The sequence below is a fragment of the Glycine max genome, chromosome 9, assembly GCF_000004515.6.
Source record: "Glycine max cultivar Williams 82 chromosome 9, Glycine_max_v4.0, whole genome shotgun sequence".
Taxonomy (NCBI): Eukaryota; Viridiplantae; Streptophyta; class Magnoliopsida; order Fabales; family Fabaceae; genus Glycine; species Glycine max.
The window spans coordinates 10,237,402-10,258,100 of record NC_038245.2 but is presented as its reverse complement, the minus strand read 5'-3'; the positions used below and the strand labels follow the sequence as shown (position 1 = coordinate 10,258,100).

General features: G+C 37.1%; 3 protein-coding genes across 4 annotated transcripts; 1 reads left to right on the top strand and 2 right to left on the bottom strand.

Moving 5' to 3' along the window:
- The first annotated feature begins 101 nt into the window (after nt 1–101).
- Nucleotides 102–476, top strand: LOC100779303 (putative lipid-binding protein AIR1). Its single transcript, XM_003533785.3, has one exon. The coding sequence runs from the start codon at nt 102–104 to the stop codon at nt 474–476; it is 375 nt and encodes a 124-aa protein (XP_003533833.1).
- A 4,518-nt stretch (nt 477–4,994) lies between these two features.
- On the bottom strand, nt 4,995–5,986 carry LOC102660652 (uncharacterized). Its single transcript, XM_006588000.2, has 2 exons — nt 5,862–5,986; nt 4,995–5,766 (listed from the first exon to the last, which is right to left on the bottom strand). Exons 1-2 carry the CDS (start codon nt 5,984–5,986, stop codon nt 4,995–4,997), a joined length of 897 nt encoding a protein of 298 aa, XP_006588063.2.
- A 6,478-nt stretch (nt 5,987–12,464) lies between these two features.
- LOC100778779 (protein REPRESSOR OF SILENCING 3) lies at nt 12,465–17,323 on the bottom strand. 2 transcript variants are annotated; one of them, XM_014762020.2, is made up of 5 exons: nt 17,059–17,323; nt 16,038–16,266; nt 14,689–14,798; nt 14,027–14,437; nt 12,465–13,897 (listed from the first exon to the last, which is right to left on the bottom strand). In XM_014762020.2, the coding sequence occupies exons 1-5, from the start codon at nt 17,263–17,265 to the stop codon at nt 12,884–12,886; spliced, it is 1,971 nt and encodes a 656-aa protein (XP_014617506.2). In that variant the 5' UTR covers nt 17,266–17,323; the 3' UTR covers nt 12,465–12,883. The 2 variants fall into 2 exon arrangements, with proteins under 2 accessions (XP_014617506.2, XP_003533832.1); XM_003533784.5 differs by lacking the exon at nt 14,689–14,798 and having other exon boundaries at nt 16,051–16,266; nt 17,059–17,322.
- Nucleotides 17,324–20,699: the final 3,376 nt, after the last annotated feature.

Sequence of the window (20,699 nt, the reverse complement as noted above, 5' to 3'; positions counted from 1 at the left end):
CCCGCATTGCTCTTCTCCAACATTCATTCCAACCATTCTCCACCATTCACAATCTAAGCATCCCAAAACTAACTATTGTGCTAGCTACTTAGTTGTGTAAGATGGCTTCCAAGGGAAATGTTGCATCCACTTATGTTGCACTACTCATGTGTCTCTATTTGCTTTCATTCACCATGGTGAGCTCTCAAATCTCAACCCCACCACCAATGCCTTCTCAAAACGGTACATGTCCTATAAATGTACTTCGATTGGGTGTGTGTGCCAATGTGTTGAACCTGGTCAATGTTACACTAGGATCACCACCAACCCTCCCCTGTTGCACCCTCATTCAGGGTTTGGCTGATGTTGATGTTGGTGTTTGCCTTTGCACTGCCCTCAGAGCTAACCTTCTTGGCATCAACTTAAACTTGCCAATTTCCTTGACATTGCTTCTCAATACCTGCAGAGGGAACATCCCTAATATCCAGTGTTCTTAAATTTATCTTCTCTAGTGGAATATACATGTGGTCTATGAAAAAATAAACTCATCGCCTCCATCCACAATTCCACATGTTGTCTCTCTCATATTTCGTATCTTTTTATGGTGTTTTTTTTTCTTTCAGTTCTTGTTGTACTCCATGTATTTCCCCTTTTTAGCGCTTTCCATCCTAATAATAATTTCTCACTCCTTCGACATTGTTCTACTATCGGACGAAGGATTACTCATTAGCCTCTTTCATTGCATTGCATGTGTAAGTTGTTATACAAATAAAGTTATATGATTCCTATTTCCTAAAGTCATTTGTCACTTTTTTTAAAACTTTCTACGGGTACATATATAATTTATTTTTAATTTGTCTTAGCTTCAAACATATTATTTGAAGAGTAAAAAAAAAAGCTTTATGTAAGCATTAGTTGTATTAAAAAAAAAACATTAACATTTTGATCGTACTCACATATCCATCAATTAGGTGCTATCACATGCATTCCACAAGAACTGTATAATATTACATTATCCAAAATGGAAAATTAAACATTCACCCTATTTGGGTAGAGGGAGGAAAAAGATTGAGAGAAGAAGAGAAAGTTACGAACAAAAAGTGATATATATAAATATTATGTTTTGCAAGTCATTTAATCATTTAAGTTAGTTTTTAATTATTTTTTTGGGATATACACGAGTTGAGTTAAATCAAATTTAGTAAAACTTATCACCCAATCCAATTAAAAAAATCTTGGATTGGATTGGGTTGGATTGGATTCTAATAATTTTATTGTCAAACTCAATCCAACTTAACTGGATCATGATCGAGTTGAGTCAATCAGAATATGAAATTTAAAAAAAAAATAGATTTTTTAAAACAATTAATTTTCTTTAAAATGTACAATATAATTATATAGAATATACAAATTTGTTGCATAAAAAAATTTCAGATCTTCATTATTTTTATTTTTTATTTTATTATATTCTTATTAATAATATTAATATTTATTATGATTATTATATGATTGGGTCAGGTTGGGTTGGGCTGTGGGTTGACAATTCACAACCTGTTGCCCAACCCGAGTATAATCGGGTCTATATTGGATAGTGTTAGGTCTAACTCAAATACTTTAAAAATCTAATCTAATATAATTGGGTCGGGTTAGATAATGAGTCTGTATTGACTCGTGAGTACTCATACTTTTTTCACGAGCTCAAAAACTTATATGAATATATGGTAAATAAATTTTTTTTGATAATTTTTAACTTTTTTTAAAACGTTATTTAAAGTAATGTTTTTAAAACTTTAGTTTCAAACTTTTATATTTTATTCCTTTTTATCTTTAAATATTTATTAAATTTTATTATTATCATTTTTAAATAAAATATATTATTTATTTATTTATTTTTCACTCATTTCCCTACACCTTTTTTATATTACACTATTTATTTTAGCTATTATATTATTTATAATATTTAATTTATTATTCCAACATTATACTTTACGAAATTAATAATGATAAATATTATATATTTTTTTGAATATTTTTATATTAGACAATTTATTATAACTATTAAGCTAATTAACATAATTAAACTTTATGTTTACTTAAGTATACAACTTAAGTGAATTATACCTGGTAACATATTTTGCCCAGTTAAAAAAAGGGAATTATACCTGGTAACATATATAAGTGCCCAGTTAAAAAATAAAAAATAAAAATAAAAAAGATGTGACGTTCTTGTATACGTAAAATCGAAAGAAAAAAAGATAAAATGCTATCACTCATGAATCAAAGGGAGGTCCATGGAGAAGAAGCTCCACATAAGCTAAAAATAAGTTCCTCTAGGTAGCTTTTCAAAAGCTGCCTGTCTTTTATTTTATTTTGTTAGAAAATAAGTAGCTTATAATTTTAAGGACTTATTTTTAAAATTGTTTGGCCAGCTTAATAGTAGAATGAAGAAAATAAAACCATTTAGGGACAAGAAACACCTTTTGGATAATGATTATAAATATAATAAACTTTGAATATTTAAAGTTACGAACCATAAGTTAATATTTAAAATATAGTTTTTTCTCTTTTTTTAAGTTTATTCTTTCTAATTGCCTAAGTTGAAAAACTCTCAAAATATTTTGTATATCTTGAAAGAAAAATACTAATAGTGTGTTTGGATGGAGCAATTCAACATGAGAATTCATTTTTTCAAGGAATTTAAAAGGATTCATGATAAAATAGCTTGTTTGGATAGAATATTTGAAAGGATATTTAATTTTTGGTATTTTATGAATCATTTTGATTGACTAAAACAATGGGATTTCAAATACTTTCAAAAAATATAGAATTTGAAATTCTTTTTTCGGAGATGTTCACTCTAACTCAGGTTCTTGCTCGCGACTTTTGTTCGCTCAACACTCATAACTACGGGTAACCAAAGTTTTTACGGTCGAGTTTTTTTCGGTCAGAATTCTTTTGTATGATGTCAACCAAAGTTATTTTTTGCCGATATTGGCTAAGATTTTTTTTAGATGATGTTGGTTAGGGTTATTTTCTCACTGACGCCAGTCATGGAAAAATTTTACTAACGTCAACCAAGGATTTTTTTGGTCATTGTCATCCAGGTTTTTTCAATTGATGTTGACCAATGATTTTTTTGGCCGACGTTGGTTAGAGTTTTTCTACTGACATCGATCATGACTAACTTTTGAGTAGACACCTGCTAGGATTTTTTAGCTGACGTCAGCTAGGTTTTTCCAACCAATATCAGCAAAAGCTATTTTTTAGCTAATATCGGCTAGGGTTATTTTTTAGCTGATGTTAGATAGGGTGTTTTGGCTGATGTCAACTAGATTTTTTTAACCGACAACAGTTAGAATTTTTTTGCTGACATCGACTAGGATTTTCTGACTGACATCAATTAGAGCTATTTCTTAACCACATTAGCTAGGTTGATGTTGGCTAGGGTTTTTTCTGCTAACATCAGCTAGGCATTTTTTACCGACGTCGAACATGACTATTTTTAGTCGACATCGACTAGGTTCTTACAGTCGACATCCACTAGAATTTTTTCTGTCGACATCAGTCAGAGCTATTTTTTAGCCAACATTAACCAAGGCTATTTTATAGCCAGTGTTAGGTAGGGTTTTTTGTCCAACATTGGTCAGGGCTATTTTTTAGCGAACTTCGACTATGGATTTTTCGGCCAATGTTCACCAATCATGTTTTTTGGCCAACATCGGGTAGGTTCTATTGGTCGATATCGACCAAGCTATTTTTTAGTCGATATTGAGTAGATTTTTTTGTCAACACCTGCTAGGATTTTTTAGGCCGACGTTGGCCAAAAATAGCCTTGGTCAATGTCATTCGAAAAGACCCTAACCGGTGTCGGCCAAACAAACCCTAACCGACGTTGGTAAAAAACCTAGCCAACATCGGCTGAAAAATAGACTCAATCAACGTTAGCCAAAAAATAGTCCCGCCTGACATCAGCTGACAAATATTCCCAGCATACTTTGACAAAAAAAAACCCTATTTGATGTCGACTGAAAAATAGCCTTGGTTGATGTCGGTTTAAAAACATCATTGGTTGTGCTCAGACAAAACAATCCTAGTTAAAATTATCAATATTTTGTATTTATAATTATTAAAAATTAAAAAATATTTTTAATTAATATTTTAAAATTAGATTGTGTTTATTTTCTATAAAGTTTAATATTAAAATTTCATCTATTTAAAATATAAAATTGAAATTTTGCATATGAAGAAAATTGAATTACCCTATCTAAACAAAGAATTTAAAATGAAAGAAATTTGAATTGATTTATCCAAGCAAAGCATTTCAAAAATGAAAGAAATTAAAATTAAAACAATTTAAATTCTAGGCATTTCAAATCTAAAATTTTAAAATTCATGATCTAAACACAAGGTAAGTGTTTGACTTGTATAACCGTTTGTAAAATGCTAAGACTAATTTGTGTGCAAAGGAACATCTAGAGTGGCCTGATAGTAAAAGAATATATAGATTGTTTAAAGCTTAGGAAAAATTTGTTGTTATAAGAGTCAGAATTGACATTAAAAAATACTTTAAAAAGTGTTTTACAAAATATGTTTATAAGAACTCATAAATCCGCCGTAAAAATTGCTTTTTTTATGTTTATAAGAACTCATCCAAAATATATAATCAAAATGTAGAACCATGTTCATATGAAATGTCCAATAGAAAACACCCTCCACTCTTAGTCCCCCAATGCAGTCCAAACAAGCTACTGGCATGAAAAGTCCAAAATAGAACTTCCTATATATATATATATATATATATATATATATATATATATATATATATATATATATATATATATATATATATATTTGGAAGGCAACAAATATAGTATATTTTATTAATCATAGAAACAGCAACACCAGAGGTACTGCTGGTGACTTATACATAAGTGCAAGGCACCTGATAACATCTACCAGCATAAATAAAAACCAAGCTATGACCCCACCACATATCTAGATCTGAGTAACCCAAATTAACCAAAATAGTCCCCAAGATTTGAAGACCAGTGGTTGAACGAAGTACAGAACTTTTTATCTCTGGTCTTTACCCATGACCATGTTAGGAGTAAAGCGTCTTCCATCACTTTGGCTGGATCAAACCGGTGGCCTTGGAATACCAAGAGATTCTTATGCTGCCATATTGAGCTTGATAATGCAATCCACCATCGACACCATCTTTTATGATTCTTCCCACCTCCAAAACCATCACAGAATTGGGCAATCTGAGCTGCTGGCTTAGCTGCAAGTGGACCAACTATCCTACTCCACCTCAGAGATTCCCACCATAATCCGCTGGTCAATTTACAGTTGAAGAACAAGTGGCCAGCTTCCTCTTGGTAATAACCACACAGTGGACACACTTGATCCGGAATGAATACATTTCTTCTAAGTAGATTGTATCTAGTGTGTAATCTGTCTTTGATAAGTCTCCAAGAGAAAACCACAGCCCTTGAGGGGATGTTCAGATTCCATATTGTCTTGTAGATGTTGGGCTCTGGAAGCTGACTGTTAGTAGTTAGTAGTAGTCTATAAGCTGATTTAGTGGAGTATACACCCGAAGAATCAGCTTTCCACAGCATAGTGTCCTGCAGATGAGGCTGAATCTGAATATTATTAATTGTTTGCATGAAATCCACTGCTATATCCTGTTCATGGTCAAATAAATTCCTTCTCCATTTTAGATCCCAACTCCATTGGCCCTGAAAGAATCTTCCCATGTTGGAAATAGTATTGTTCTGCTGTCCACTGATCAAGAACAGCTGATTAAATTGTTGTTGCAGGTTATAATCAGCCCCCAGTCATTTATCTACCCAGAATTTGACTTTGTCTCCACCCCCTACCTTCCAAACCATATGTTGATGGATAGAGCTGAATTGAGGCTGTTGAGATAGTTTTCGAAGGTCCCTCCACCATTGGGAATGCCAAACTTTATCTCTGCCAGTTGTGAGATCTGACTAACCACCATATTTGGAATTTAGAATTCTGACCCATAATTGATTCTGGTTAGAGGATAAGGCCCACACCCATCTTCCCAACAAGGCTGCATTAAATTTGGCAATATCCTTGATCCCCAGGCCCCCAACCTCCTTGGGGAGGCAAATGACATCCCACTTCACCCAAGCTATTTTGTTGAGCTCTTGACACCCTCCCCACAGAAAATTTCTTTGCAAGGATACCAATTTCAGAGCTACTCTTCGTGGGATTTTAAAAAAAGACAGAAGATATATGGGTAATGCTATTAAAACAGAATTAATCAAAGTAGCCTTCCCTGCCATTGATAGAGTTTTTTGATTCCATTTAGATAGTTTGGCTTCATATTTTTTTATCAGTGGTTCCCACACCATACAGCTAGATGGTTTAGCCTCAATAGGGATCCCCAAATAGTAGAAGGGGGTCACCATATGCCTACAATTCAAAAACTAAGCTGCACCATGAACCCAACTGGTATCATCTCCAAATATCCCCACATAGCTCTTTGAGAAATTAATCTTCAAACCAGATGCCATTTCAAAACCCCTAAGCATTGCCTTCAACACAATTATGTTGTCCCATGAAACTTCACCGACAAACACTGTATCATCTGCATATTGCAGAATATTTACAGGCTCTTTCTGCTTCCCAACCAAGTAGCTTCTGAACAAATCTTTGTTTGTTGCCACCCTCATCATACCAGTCAAGCCTTCTGCTACAATATTGAAAAGCATAGGGGCTAAAGGATCCCCTTGTCTCAACCCTCTAGTGGGGGCAAATTGCTTTGTAGGGTTGCCATTTATTAAGATTGATACAGTGGCTGATTGCATACAAGCATTGATCCAATTTCTCCATTTAAGGCAAAAACCCATCCTATCCAGCATATACTCCAGAAATGACCATGAAACCGAGTCATAGGCCTTTTCAAAGTCCACTTTGAAAACCAGTGTTGGCTTCTTACACCTTTTAGCTTCCTCTACTACCTCATTGAGAATCAAGGCTCCATGAAGGATGTGTCTATCCTTTATGAAAGCCGATTGCCTTTCATCAATAAGGTCAGCCATCACTTTGCTAAGTCTGTTTGCCAATAATTTGGCTATTACTTTGTACATACAGCCAATGAGGGAGATGGGTCTATAGTCATTAAACGATTGGGGGTGGTGTGATTTAGGTATTAAGGCCAGAAAGGATGCAATACTGCCTTTAGGGAAGCTTCCATTAACATGAAATTCATCCACGAATCTCCTAAATTCTGGTTTTAAGACCCCCCAAAACTCCTTTATGAAATTAAAGTTGAATCCATCCGGCCCAGGACATTTCTCTCCTCCACAACTCCACACAGCTTCCATAAGTTCATGATCTGTAAAAGGGGCAATCATCTCCTCCCTTTGCGTGTGAGTAATCCTCTTGAATTGAACCCCATCCAAGGTAGGTCTGTTTAAGCTTTCCTCAGTGAATCTACTAGCAAAAAATTTAACAGCTTCTTCCTTAACCACTTTAGATTGCTGAACCCAAACATCATCAATGAAGATGCCTTGAATCGCATTATAATGTCTTCTGAAGTTTAAGGATTTATGAAAGAATGTTGTATTACTATCACCTTCTTTAAGCCATTTAATCCTTGATTTCTACCTCAAGAGTGATTCATATGCAAATGAAGCCTCCCACAGATCCTGCTGAATGGACCTCATGGACTTAACTTCATCCTCCGACAGGGTTCTATCCTGGGCAATTAAATCAACTTCATGCAGCTTCTGTTTCAGTTGCAGAATTTTATTATTATTGACATCCTCATTCTGTATACTCCACTGTTTAATTCTGGATTTCAAGTTCCTCAATTTGTTTTTTAGCACAACACCACCCCATCCAAGTTGTTGGTCTCCACACCACATTTCTTTAACCATATTTTGGTACTGTTTATTATTAAGACAACAGTCCCTCACCCTAAATGGCTTAGGGCCCCAATCCACCAAATCTGTTTGCAAAATAATTGGACAGTGGTCAAAATAATCTCAATGGAGAACTTGCTGAGAAGAGTCAAGCCATTTCACTAGCCACTGCTCTGAAACCAAGCATCTATCGAGCTTACTCCTCATAGATCCATTTGGCCTACACCAAGTAAATCTGCTACCAAAGCTTTTAATCTCCTGAATTTCCATGTCTGATATCCAATCATTGAAACCAGAACTGTCAAATGTGCACACACTCCTGTGAGATGAACCTATTCTTTCATCCTGGCTTCTAATGCTATTGAAATCCCAAAGGAAGCACCATAAGCCCTCAGGATTAGATTCTTTTAGCTGCCTCAGCTCCTCCCACAATTCTCTCTTCCCAGCAAGATCGCATGGAGCATATACATTGACAATGAACAGCTTCAAATTATCCTTAATCCATGTCCCTGCAATCATTAGGAAACTCCTGCCTTTAACCCTCCTATCCACCTCGAAATGTGAGTTGTTCCACATGCAAAGTAGGCCTCCAACTGTGTGGATTGAAGGAACACTTTCCCAGGAGACAGTGGAATCACCCCATATGTTTTGACAAATGTTCTTGGTGAAATTCTCCTTCTTTGTTTCCTGCAGGCATACCAGATCCACTTTGTACTTTAAATTAAGCTTTCTAATGGCAGCCCATTTCACTCCCCTGCCCAGACCTCTGCAATTATATGAGAGTATCATCATGGTTAAAAATGTTTTCTCCAATCTCAGCTGCCAGCACATTATCTCTCTTTTCCATGCCTTCCATTAATCCCTTAATCTGCTTGATATCCCCCTGATGGGTGAGGCCCATTTGGTAAATAAGCTCACATTGCTTGTCAGTACTATCTTCATTCTCTCTTTGTGGTACAACATTACTTTCATCAGTCAGGCCATCTTGTTGGGCTATTTTCTTTTTACAATCCCTTCTCCTTGAATACACCTGCAATTCCTGTTGTTGCTCTTTATGCTTATCATACTCCTTAACTTGGGCCTCGGGGGTGGTAAGTGGGCAAGGCCCAAGATGCTTCATGTTGTGGGGTTGAGAATAGATATAATGGGGGGTGTGAGGACCAATTTGGTCATAGTTGTTGTCCATATTATGACCGACCATAGGGCCAGCCGCAAGCTCAGCAGGGAGGATTGCAAAGGCATGAATTAAAGGTGTGGTCCATTGATTACTGGTTTCAGCAACCTTATCACACTTTTCTCCTCTATCTACTGCGATTTCATCAAAACCGGCAGGGTAGGCTGAAGTTTGACCTTTGACAAATTCAAAATCTTTCCTCTTTGGGCTGGTTTTGCTGTTCGAGATTAAATTTGAAGCAGGCTCGTTGTCAGTACGGTCGTTACCCACTGGGTCGTCTACACTCGCGTGACTAGTGGGTAATAGAGCTGGGGGAGTATCGTGGCAGTCGGCGACAAGTTCTCCGTCAACAGCGAGAATGCCGGCGTCGAGTATCGAAAACGCGACGTTCGACCACGACTGTAAGGTTGTCGTGTCAGCTTCATCAGAAAGAATCTCATCAGAGGATCCCCAAGCACTCCTCCCATACCGGTCTCCATTTGACTCCGCACCACCGTTTTCTTCGACCATGAATACGCGATGGTTCTCGCCTTCAATATGGACAACAACTTCATGTTTTATTAATGGTGGCCAAGGTGTCCTGATAAGGATCCTAGCCCTATCAAGCCTCTGCATGTGCTCGACATTGTCGTCAACGTCGACAAGATCCCCCACCAGCGCCACTAACTTGCGAAAGTTCTCCATCTTCCACGAGACTAGCGGAATACCCCAGCAGCGAAGCCATACCAGCCTGTTACCGGTCCGTAGCTGAGGATTCCATTTCACCATGGAGTAGAACAGGGATAATCCTTGTTTTGTCTCATCTCGTATAATCGTTGCCGCTCTCGTGTAGGAGATTCTGAGAAGAAGGGTCATGTCGTCCCCCAAGTACTTGGCCGAGACACCTGGGCCTAGGTGCCATGCCATTTCCTCTTCTAGTCTTTCGAAAATCTCCAACTTCTTCAATCTTCCCACCCATACGTTTTCGTAACGCAGTTTGTCATCATCGGAAATGTCCAATGTGAGCGTAGAGCATGATCCCCGATTGCTAGGAAAATGATTGTCTGCCTTGCTCGAGTGATTTCCCCTGTTTATCGGCGAAGACAACACCTCTGCATAGGTCCTGTGGGTTGGCTTATTCCCTGCTGCTCTGCGAGAAGCTTCTTCCATACGAATTTTGTCGACCATGGCCACCTCCTTATGCACGCGCTTGTTAAAGGTTTGTTCCTTCGCTGTCTCTCCCCGCCCGTATTTGGGGATGTTGACATGTAGTTTGAGTCCCCTTATGAAGCTGTTGTCCAGGTCCCTTTCAACTCTTCTCTTATCTTCAACACCTTTGAGACGAACGAAACTGTATCGCCTTCCTTCCTTGTTTCTCCGTTTGGGGAGGAAAATTTCTTTTACCTCCCCCCACTGTCGGAAGTGGTTCCATAGCTCCACCTGAGTTACTTCCTCCAGGAACCTGGTGAAGTAGAACGAGGTAATATCCGAGGCATCCCTCCAGTTCCTTCGGTGGTACTTGTTCTCCGGTAGACGCCCTTTCACGTCCTATGTTTGTGTGCGCAGGTACCGCCTCTTCCTGTACTTCACCGTCTTCCACTCGTACTCGCCGTCTTTCGGTTGTGCTTCCTTGGAGGATCGTTCACTCTCAGTGTATCACTCTATCGTTGGCTCTCTCTCTCACTCTGTCGTTGACTCTCTCTCTCACGCTCACTCTCTTACATTCTCTCTCTCTCACCATCACTCCAAGTACAAAGTAAGCCAACAATTACTAGAATCTCATACATGTGGGACTCAATTCTCATACCATGCAACTACACCCTACCATCCCACCACACTCCAAAGCTCCAATGCCCACACTGCTAGAAAGTCTCACATCTCTCCCAGGAATCTACTACAAGTTGAAGTAAAAAGTTTCTACAAACAAAATTTTATGCATGTGAAGTGGACAATGGTTTATATATATATATATATATATATATATATATATATATAGAACCACATGCTGATATTCAATGCATAGGAAAAGAGGGGAAAGTGTCAATAGGGAATATGAGGGGCATGTAGCAACTCCACTAATTATATCAATAATTGTGATATAATTATGTAAGTATAGATTTTCTTAGTTATACTAAAAAAAATCCACTAATATGAGAGAGAACAAAATGCTCCATATTTGGAATGAAATGCGGCTAGAAAGGATCCAAATCCACTAGTTATATCAATAATTGTGATATAATTATGCAAGTATAGCTTTTCCTAGTTATACTAAAAAAAAATCTCTATGCTACGTTTAAAACGAGTTTTGGGGAAAAAAAGTTTGAAATAAAATTTTTGTCATACACTTACCTAACATGCTTGTATCCAGTGGTAATATTTTTTTTAACTACATTACTAAATTAATCATAAGACACTTAAAAGATTACTCTACAAATTAATATGTTTGGTGTCATTTTAGTTGCAACATACAACATGTTATGCAATAGAGGAGGTAAACATGAGTTATTTAAATTTTTCATTTTTACTTGATGTGAGACTTTATCTCACATTTATACTCCAACAATCTCTCCCTTAAACTTAAGGCAATCATATAAATGAATTTGACACTACATCTTAGAATATTAAGAATCAAGTTTATAGGTTTTCTCCTCACTTATATAATGTTTAACTTTTTTATTTTTATTTGATATAGGACTTTATCTTACATTTATATTCTAATAATGATGCATAACTCTCTCAAAAAAAGCATGTATAAAATCAAATAAAAAGAAATACATATAATAAAAATAGAACAAATTATAACACTATGTTTTATCAAAGTACATAATACACATAACTCCATTTATTTATTTATTTATTTATTTATTTACACTAATCTCTTTTTAAGTTTGAAAATATTACACAAATATCCTCTTATGTTTGAAAACATTAAATCAATCCCATTAACACTCTCTCAAATCTTACAGTAACATCCCCTACAAGAAAGTGAATGTAATTGTTTAAAAAACAAAGAGTATTTATTTAATTACTGGAAACCTCGGTTGCTATAATTTGCTCAAAATTTATATGGTTACTGAAATATACTCTGGACCCTGAAAAAATCAATATTATCTTTTCAACTAGCGCGTAGAGCAACACAATCAAACAATGACATCAAAGTTGAGCATTTTTACTTTTTTTTCATGAGCAATGTTAACTTCATTGTAATTTCTTTCGTCATTCTGCTTCATTTTCGTATAACAAAACAAGGAAATTTTCACATTATATACTTGTCAAACCACATGAACCAAGTTAAAAAATAAATAAATAAGATTGATAGGTTGGTTTAATAGTAAAGGAAGAAGAAAGAAAAAAAGATTCTGGATTCAAATGTCCCTCGAAACAAAAATTAACAACTAACATTAGTTGATAGGAAAAAAAAGGTAAAAAAATTTCTAAATAATTCATAACTTGTAAATTTCAAACTTCAAAAAATTCATACTGTACCTTAAAAATTAAAAAAAAATTCAAAATACACCAATTCACTTGGAAACCCAGCAGGTCACCAATTCACTCAGACTAGTTCAAATGATCGAATCACTGGATCACAATGGTTACATAAGATTTCCGATCCAACAACCAATTTGAACCAGTTTTATCACCGGTTCAGATCGAACCAGTCTGAGCCAGACTTGATATCACTGAAGAAAAGCGTGGAAAATGGTGTCCAAATAAATATCATTTTGCTTTTATCCAAGTGTCTGGAAATTAATTTGCCCTTCATTACCTTTTACTTTCATCTGCTTGCACTAAGCAAACAATAACTGAGTGCATATGATACAGCACAAAACCATGCGAAAGGTAATGTAGCTCAACCGTCATATTTCCGCCTTATGGGAACCTTTCGATCTTCCTTCTCACCCTTCTCACCGTGTTTTCTTTTGAGTGATCCACTCATAGCAGCCTTAGCTTTTGCCCATTCCTTCAAAGATGCAGCACTTCTCATAAATGAGCAAGTTTCGCCTATTTCAACATTTTCAGTGGATTTTTCCCTTGGACTTGTTTCACCTTTTTCCTCACCTACTGAAGCAGAAGCAATGTCATTGGCACTGGTATGCTGACTCTTTCCTGGTATAGTCTCCCTTGAGTTAAACCCATCACAGACAACATTAACAGTATCCTTAGCTACGCCATTGTGCTTGCAATCATTGGAAATGGCAGGTTCCATAATGGCCTCCTTGGCCATTGGCTCTGGGAAAGTAATGCCAGGCAAAATATTTGAAATGCTAAATGAATTGTTATTCTGACCAACCATTTGTGTCCAGGATTGTTTTTGCAGCCATGAAGCTCCTCTGCCTGTCTTATTAGGTGCCACATTATGCTTATTATTGGCAACATCTTCTATCACTTGTTTATTGGTAGGTTGAGCTTCGGCATGCTCCTCTATCACGGGTGCATCGGCAGGTTTGCTCCCTAGGTGCCCATCCCTTTCCATGTTTTCAGTTTTGTTGTTTGTAGATACAGGTGCGGATTGATCGTCAGATCTTTGTTGACTCTCACCAGAGTCCAACTTTGGCAATATGAGAGAAGCGCTGAAAGAAGTATTGCCTTTGTCACCAAGAAGTTCTCTCCATGAAGACTTCTGAGACCATGAAACTTTTTCCCCAAAATCATCTTCTAGTTCAGTAGGCTGTGCATCAGATCCCACCTCATCTGGAAGGGTCTGCATATTACTCTTGCTTCCAGGGGTAGTAGACACTTCCAATTTGGGAAGTGATTTTCTCTTCTTGTTCTTGTCAGGATTGCTATTACTCCTTTTTTGCACTAGAAGCGTGCTCTTGTTGGGTTCTTCCTTAGCAATTTTTCTTTTATTAAACCATGATTCCTGAAGATTGAATACAACAATTAGATAGAATAGACTACCTACTCCTTGATAAAAGGAAACAGGCATTACCACTTAGACCTTAATTTATTAAACTCCCCCCACCCCAGCCCAGAAAAAGAAAATAAATACCTGGTTTTCCAAGATCCTTTGAAGTTCCTTGTCCTCTGTTAAAGATGTTTTATTTTTCTTTGTCTCCACGTTAATAATGAGATCATCTTCATCTGTTGCACTATCTTCGCATTCATCAGAATGTAAAGCATCAGGTGATTCAAAAGAATCCTTCTCCTCTCCAAGGTTCTTGGCATTGGAAACCTGTTCTTTTTCAAATAGCTTGTTCATCACAGCATTCATTATGCTAATCTCCTCATCATTTATTCCACCACTTTCAGCTGTCCTATCAATAGATAGCTTTTCTCTTTCAGGGACAAAAGGCTTACAATGCTCCTCACAATCACAAAAATGCACAGGGAGAGGAGGAACTTTAATATTCTGAAAACTGTATTTGTGCTTTCCAGTTCCACTGAAAGGTATGGATTTCACCTGCAAAGGTTTATATGTAACATGTAAAAACCGAGTCAAATAATTTAGAACTAATATATTTATACATAATTAGTAATAATGCAAAGGCAAGAATACATTCTATAGAATTATTAACATTCTAGTGGGATAAGGCGTTGTTGTTGTTGTTGTATGTAATAAATCAATAGAGCAATTTAAAAATCAAAATCATTGCACTGAAAATGCATTTTACATAACTTATAAAACAACAATTTACCATCGTGAGTACATACAGATTTTGGTAAGTGCAAATATTGGTGATAATGCATTTCCTTGGCAAAGATGCAGCAACAGAGAGGAGCACTATTTATTAGTTGATTGAAGTAAATCCTCATAGTTGGATCTTGCATCAACAGACAACACTTTATGCAAATAGCAACAAGAAATCTAAAGTGTAAACTAAAGAGCAAATATTTTCTACATTCTGCACTACTGACAATTATAGGCTGATTCCAAAATCGATCATAGTCAAGATAAGAAATTTTTTTTTTGGCATTATTTTATATTTTAGTCCCATCCCAGGGCTATGCAGTAATGTCCACATGTCCACATGTCCCCATGCATATGGCTGTATTCGGGCTTGGGTTTATCTTACTTAGGTGTTATTTTATTTACACTGTTAGATTGTCTCCATCATTATGGGATTATGTCTCTAATCCAAAATTCTGGGAGACATGTAATGATTTTGTTCAGACCTAAAATTCAGCTCTCGGATATCTAAAAAAATTTCCATTTGCCCAGATATGCGATACAATCAAGCCTAAATGTCTGTTCTTTGTCTCTGATAGAAACTAGATCAGAAACTAGAATGGAATGAGTTTTTTATTGAATGAATCCCTAATGGTTAATCTGCACCAGTGTGGTATCAGAATTCAGAATGAATGAGGGCAAAATCTACAAGAATGACTGCCACAGGAAAAAGAGAGCCGAGTTTCTCCCACCCAAAACTAATCCTCACCAACTAACTCCCTTCCCCTTTCATCTTCTGCAGTTCAGCCTCTATTTATTAGAGATGCACTAATTACCTATTCTAACAAGTCCTACTCTCAACTTACAAGGCCTAACTAACAGGGCCCATCCTAACAGTAACAGGCCTAACATGATTTCTACACATTCTTGAATATTAACTCAACGAAAGTTTCTTCCTTCAATTTAACATAAGAAGAAAACTTGGATGCAATTCCTTATATGCTTTTGGTGTTTGCTATCGAATCAGAATTAGAGTTTTACCTCGACAATCAACCTAAAAAAAACTTGCATTGAAAGTCAGCATAGGTTACCAAGGTGAAACTCCAACTTTGGTCAGAGAACAACACCAAAAGCATCCAAGTAAGTGCATCTAAGTTTTCCCCTTACCATGAAACACATGACACCTCAATCACTAGTTCCACACGTACCATTCACAGCACCTAAAGATAACCAATCTAACTCCTTCCAATCCTATTGCCTTGCCTACACATCATCCTTACCCTCCCAATACCCAACCATCACAAGACCAACCCACAAGATTAAAATGCATAGCTGACCAAAAAAAAAGATTAAAATGCATATTCTAAAAAATGAAGACATGATAAACAAACACCTAAATAAGTGACCTTTCTCAATCTGGGAAAGAAAATATTGAGGTGTTTGGTATTTGACTTGGAAGATTGTGCGGTGTTGGGCATTTCCTCCTCAGAAGCAGCAGTGGGTGGTTTTTGAGTAGCATCATCTAGAGTGCCTTGTTCCCATTCTCTCTTCAAACGCACAAGATAGTCTTCTTTGGCCTTCTCCAGCCTCAGCCTTCCACCCTTCCACAGACACCCATTATACTGCCACATCAACAGAAAGTTAAAATTAGTTATAGGAAACAACAAAGTCTTATCTCCCGTTTAAAAACTTATGCACATTCATGATGCATGATCACACAGGATGCACATGACTTTACTTAACACATCACTTGAAGAATCCTATCCCACATGTAGGTTCCCTTAACATTTCAAATCTTACTCATCTACCGTGACATCACTTCATCCTCATCTCATACACATACGCATCATGCATCACATATCAATATATCATATTCGTCTCAGCATACACAAGTCACATTCATAGTCAAATGGAAAACGACATTTCCAAACATAATTCATTCACAAACATCTTACACATACACAACTAAGTTACATTACACGCTGATAAAAAAAAAAGTTACATTACACAGAACAAGGCAATACATCAAAATCATACAACTCGCACCCATTGTTACAACTATCTACTTAGTAGTACGATTGGTATATTGTTCCTTAAGTTTGGGAGTTATCTCTATCATTTTACACTTCACATCAAGGTTTTAAAAATGAAACGGTCCGCAGCCGTGATTTGGACAGCAACATCAAGGTTTTTTAACTATCTGCATCCACAATTGGGACCGCATTTGTCTGCGATTTGCTACATCGTGACCGATATTTAAAACCTTGCTCCATATCTACGACCTTTGTGACGTGTAAACACTTTATCTAGAGTTATACTACTAATCCTATCAGATGAGGTCCGCTACATGAATCACACGACGTCGTTCGACTCGGTTAAAAAAAAAAAAGAGAGAGAGAGTAGTTGGTGCTTGCCTTGCTGAAGAGCTTGGAGAGGGATTTGGGGTCGGAGAGGAAGTCGAGGTAGGCGAAGCTGCGGCCTTTGGTTCGGATGGTTTGGACGGATTGGACGGAGCCCAGAGAGGCGAATAAGCTTCGAAGGTCCTCGGCGCTCACGGCTTCTGCCAATCCTCCGACGAATATTCTTGCCGCGCTCTTCGTTTCTTCCGCTTCATCCTCCATGCCTACTACTACTACTATCCCAACAACAGTGAGAATAATAGGGTTCTCTGTTTTCACTTGGCACTAGAGAAGCGGCGCTTGACGACGCCGTTTTTGCTTTATGTGGTTTTTTTGAATTTTTAGAATAAGTTATTATTTTTAGTATACTTTTAATTTGGCTACGATATGTCAAAAAATGTATTTTAACTTTTTAAAAAATTGGCTTGAACCTCACAGGCATCTTGGTGGACCAATCAGGAATTGATAGTTTGACTTGTTCGAACCTCTTATTGAGGAGTAGACTACGCTAGACCACCTTATAGATGGTTCATTATGAATTATGTTTTTTAATCATTAGATAAATATCAGGTAAAATTGTACTTTTAGTCCCCCAGTTTTACTCTAATTTTCTATTTGGTCTCCTGAAAATTTAATTTACACATTTGGTCGCCGTATTTACAAATTCCTGCAAAATTGATCCTGGACGCCTCAATCGAACGTTGACCGTTTACTTCTGACGTTAACTACCATGTGTCAACGTTTGAGTGATTCTCTGGAAAGCCTTGCATTTTTTTTTTACCCAGCGCCACCTGGACAAGCTCGTGAATCAGATTATTTTCGATTACTCTTCCTAAAACCAAGCAAAAGCATGAAACTCCCAATACAAACTAACTGAGAATGATGCTTTCAACAGAGCATGTTAGCTCAAGCAAGCACAAGCAGCCATAGAGAACAATTCTTGACGTTGAATATAAAATGAAACAAAGAATTAGAAATGGGTTAAGCTTTCCAATGCAAAGGGTCCAGCCAATGAAAAATATCACGACAGTGGGGCATTTCATCGAACAACATTAGTGCACCACAAAACATGTTCTCTTAGGAACCATAATCCCACAAACGCAAAATCAAAATCAGACCCAAATCACTGTTGGACCTTGTGGCCTCAATAATCTTAAGAGGGATAGGCTTAGAATGCAGAAGAAGCAGCAACAATCAATTTAATAATGTTCTTTAAACATGCGAGACAAAATTGATTGCAATAACATAAATGAGATCAGGGAAGAGAGAATGCAAACACAATTTTATACTGGTTCGGCCACTTCCCATGCCTACGTCCAGTACTCAAGCAACCCACTTGAAATTTCCACTATCTTTGTAAAATCCTTTACAAAGTCTGAACCACACAAGGACAACCCATCCCTTGTGTTAAGATGCTTTACAACAAGAGACTCACAATCTCTTAGCCAATCTCATTGAATAAGAAGAATGGAAGAAGAAATCTCTCTTCAAGAGAAGAATATTACAATGAAGATCATGTAAGAATCCTTATAGATTTTGCAAGTGTTTGGTCAAGGATTTCTTTTGAGAGAGCATTTGACAATGAAGTTCTTTTGGAATCTCTCTCATTGTCTTTTGAGAGGATAGCCAAGCAAAACTCTCTCTTTAAAATTCGTGCCCAAGTCACCTATTTATAGACCTTTGATGGTCATTCACAAATCTAATGAAAAGATGTGACTGTTGGCAGATTTTCTGAAAACTTTCCACTGGTAATCGATTACAATGTTTGTGTAATCGATTACACAGTTATAATTTGAAGGGTTGTGACTTTTGAATTTGAATTTCCAAAGTTCCGTTGCAGGTAATCGATTACAGACATATGGTAATCGATTACATGTTGAAAATTCAAATTCAAAACCTTTTTCAACAGCTATTTCTATACCTTGTCTTCTGGTAATCGATTACACTTCCTGGTAATCGATTACCAGAGCCTTGCATATCTTGAAAGCACTTTGTTTTAAGGCAAGGCTTGGTCTTTAGTGAATCTTGAAACAAGGTTTTGTTTGTTGAAGCAATCTTGAATTATTCATGAAGGAAATGCTTATCATTTGAAGCAGCCTTGTTAGATTCTTCTTTGACATCATCAAAATCATGTATACATACATTCACATTCTCCCCCTTTTTGATGATGACAAACATGTAATTTCTTCTTTACACCATCAAAGCTTGCATGATTTACATTCCCCCCCCCCCCCTCCCCCTTTCTCAAGCAAATTCTTCTTGATATCATCAAAATTTTCATGATTTACATTCTCCCCCTTTTTGATGATGACAACCACCTGTAGTTAGGAGCAACAACAAAGAAAATATCTATTTGCATATAGTTTACTCCCCCTTGGTTTTACAATGATTTCTTATATGAGACAATTGAAAATTTCATATTTTTCATATATAAAAAGTTGTCTCATAAAAACATAAAATTTGGAGAAATGTTGTATGAGACAATCTCCATATCCCATAAATTAAAACATAAAATATGGAGAAATGTTGTAAAAATGTGAAACTGCGAGAATGAGAGAAGAAGTGTTACAGCGAAATTGTTGAAGTTGAGAATAACAAGCAACCTTCCCTTCTGCCATTTGTCCCGAGAAGCACTTCGCTTGAGGTGTCGCGGTGGTCTTCCGGGGAGGAGTCGCGGTCAAGGTGGAGGACATAGCGGTTGCGAGGGTGGTAGAGGGCGAAAAGTGTGCGGAGGATGGCGGCAGTGTCGGCGGAGGAGTTGGGGATGAGGTAGGCGAGGCGCGGCGAGAAAGGGGAGGGGGTGGGATTGGGAGAGGAAAAAGCTTGGACTCGACGAAGGGGTAAGGAGGAGGATGGGTGGTGGCGGTGGAGAGGAAAAAGCTTGCTCTGAGAAACTCACTGAGTCTCTCTCTCCGTTTCACTTGCTTTTTCTTTGTTTGGCGTTTTTTTGGGAGGAGGAAAAGGAAAGACGGTGAGGCAGCACTGGAGGTGACCGCAGTCAACGTTATCACTTTAACGGTCAACATACAATTGCGACGTCGGGGACCAACATTGCATTTTTTTTACAAAATAAAGGACCCAATTCGTGAATTAAATTATCTGGGGACCAAATGTGAAATTGGAGTTAAAATGGGGGACCAAAAGTGTAATTTTGCCTAAATATTATCATAGGCACAACACGACAGATTCTTCCAACAATCTTTCTGGCAACCACTCACCGCCATCAGACACCACTCACCGCTCACCGTTGTTGGAGACAATATATGGCAGTGACGGTTCTTTCTACTTTTTTTTCTTCTCTCTTCTCTCTCTCCAGCCTAAATTCGAAATCCCCCACCTTTATTTACATATCCCTCTCCAAAATAAAACAAAAATTATCATATTCAAACATAGATGTGAAAAATAAAACAAAAATTATCATATTTGAAACACAGATTTGCAAGTGCTTCGTTATGGTTTCATTCATGATGTACTTGGTGGAGAACACGACGGAGGCGTGGAGTTGCATAAGACACCTGTTGTGGAGTTGCATAAGGAAAAGCGAATTGAACTCGTTGTTGTCATTTTTTTGCTTGCCATGGTTCTGCATGACGAGATTGTGGTGGCGATGAGTGGAATAGAAGCTTGCAGTGGTTCTGCTTGATAAGGTTGCGGCG

What these genes read in the sequence shown, in the direction of transcription:
- LOC100779303 (XM_003533785.3), top strand. Translation starts at nt 102, where the DNA reads ATGGCTTCCAAGGGAAATGTTGCATCCACTTATGTTGCACTACTCATG.
- LOC102660652 (XM_006588000.2), bottom strand. Translation starts at nt 5,986, where the DNA reads ATGGTGGTTAGTCAGATCTCACAACTGGCAGAGATAAAGTTTGGCATT. An exon ending in ATCAACATATGGTTTGGAAG is followed by an intron (nt 5,767 to 5,861) that starts GTAGGGGGTGGA and finishes GTTCTTGATCAG; the next exon opens with TGGACAGCAGAACAATACTA.
- LOC100778779 (XM_014762020.2), bottom strand. Translation starts at nt 17,265, where the DNA reads ATGGAGGATGAAGCGGAAGAAACGAAGAGCGCGGCAAGAATATTCGTC. An exon ending in TCTCCAAGCTCTTCAGCAAG is followed by an intron (nt 16,267 to 17,058) that starts GCAAGCACCAAC and finishes TTGATGTGGCAG; the next exon opens with TATAATGGGTGTCTGTGGAA. An exon ending in AAAGGATCTTGGAAAACCAG is followed by an intron (nt 13,898 to 14,026) that starts GTATTTATTTTC and finishes TTCAATCTTCAG; the next exon opens with GAATCATGGTTTAATAAAAG.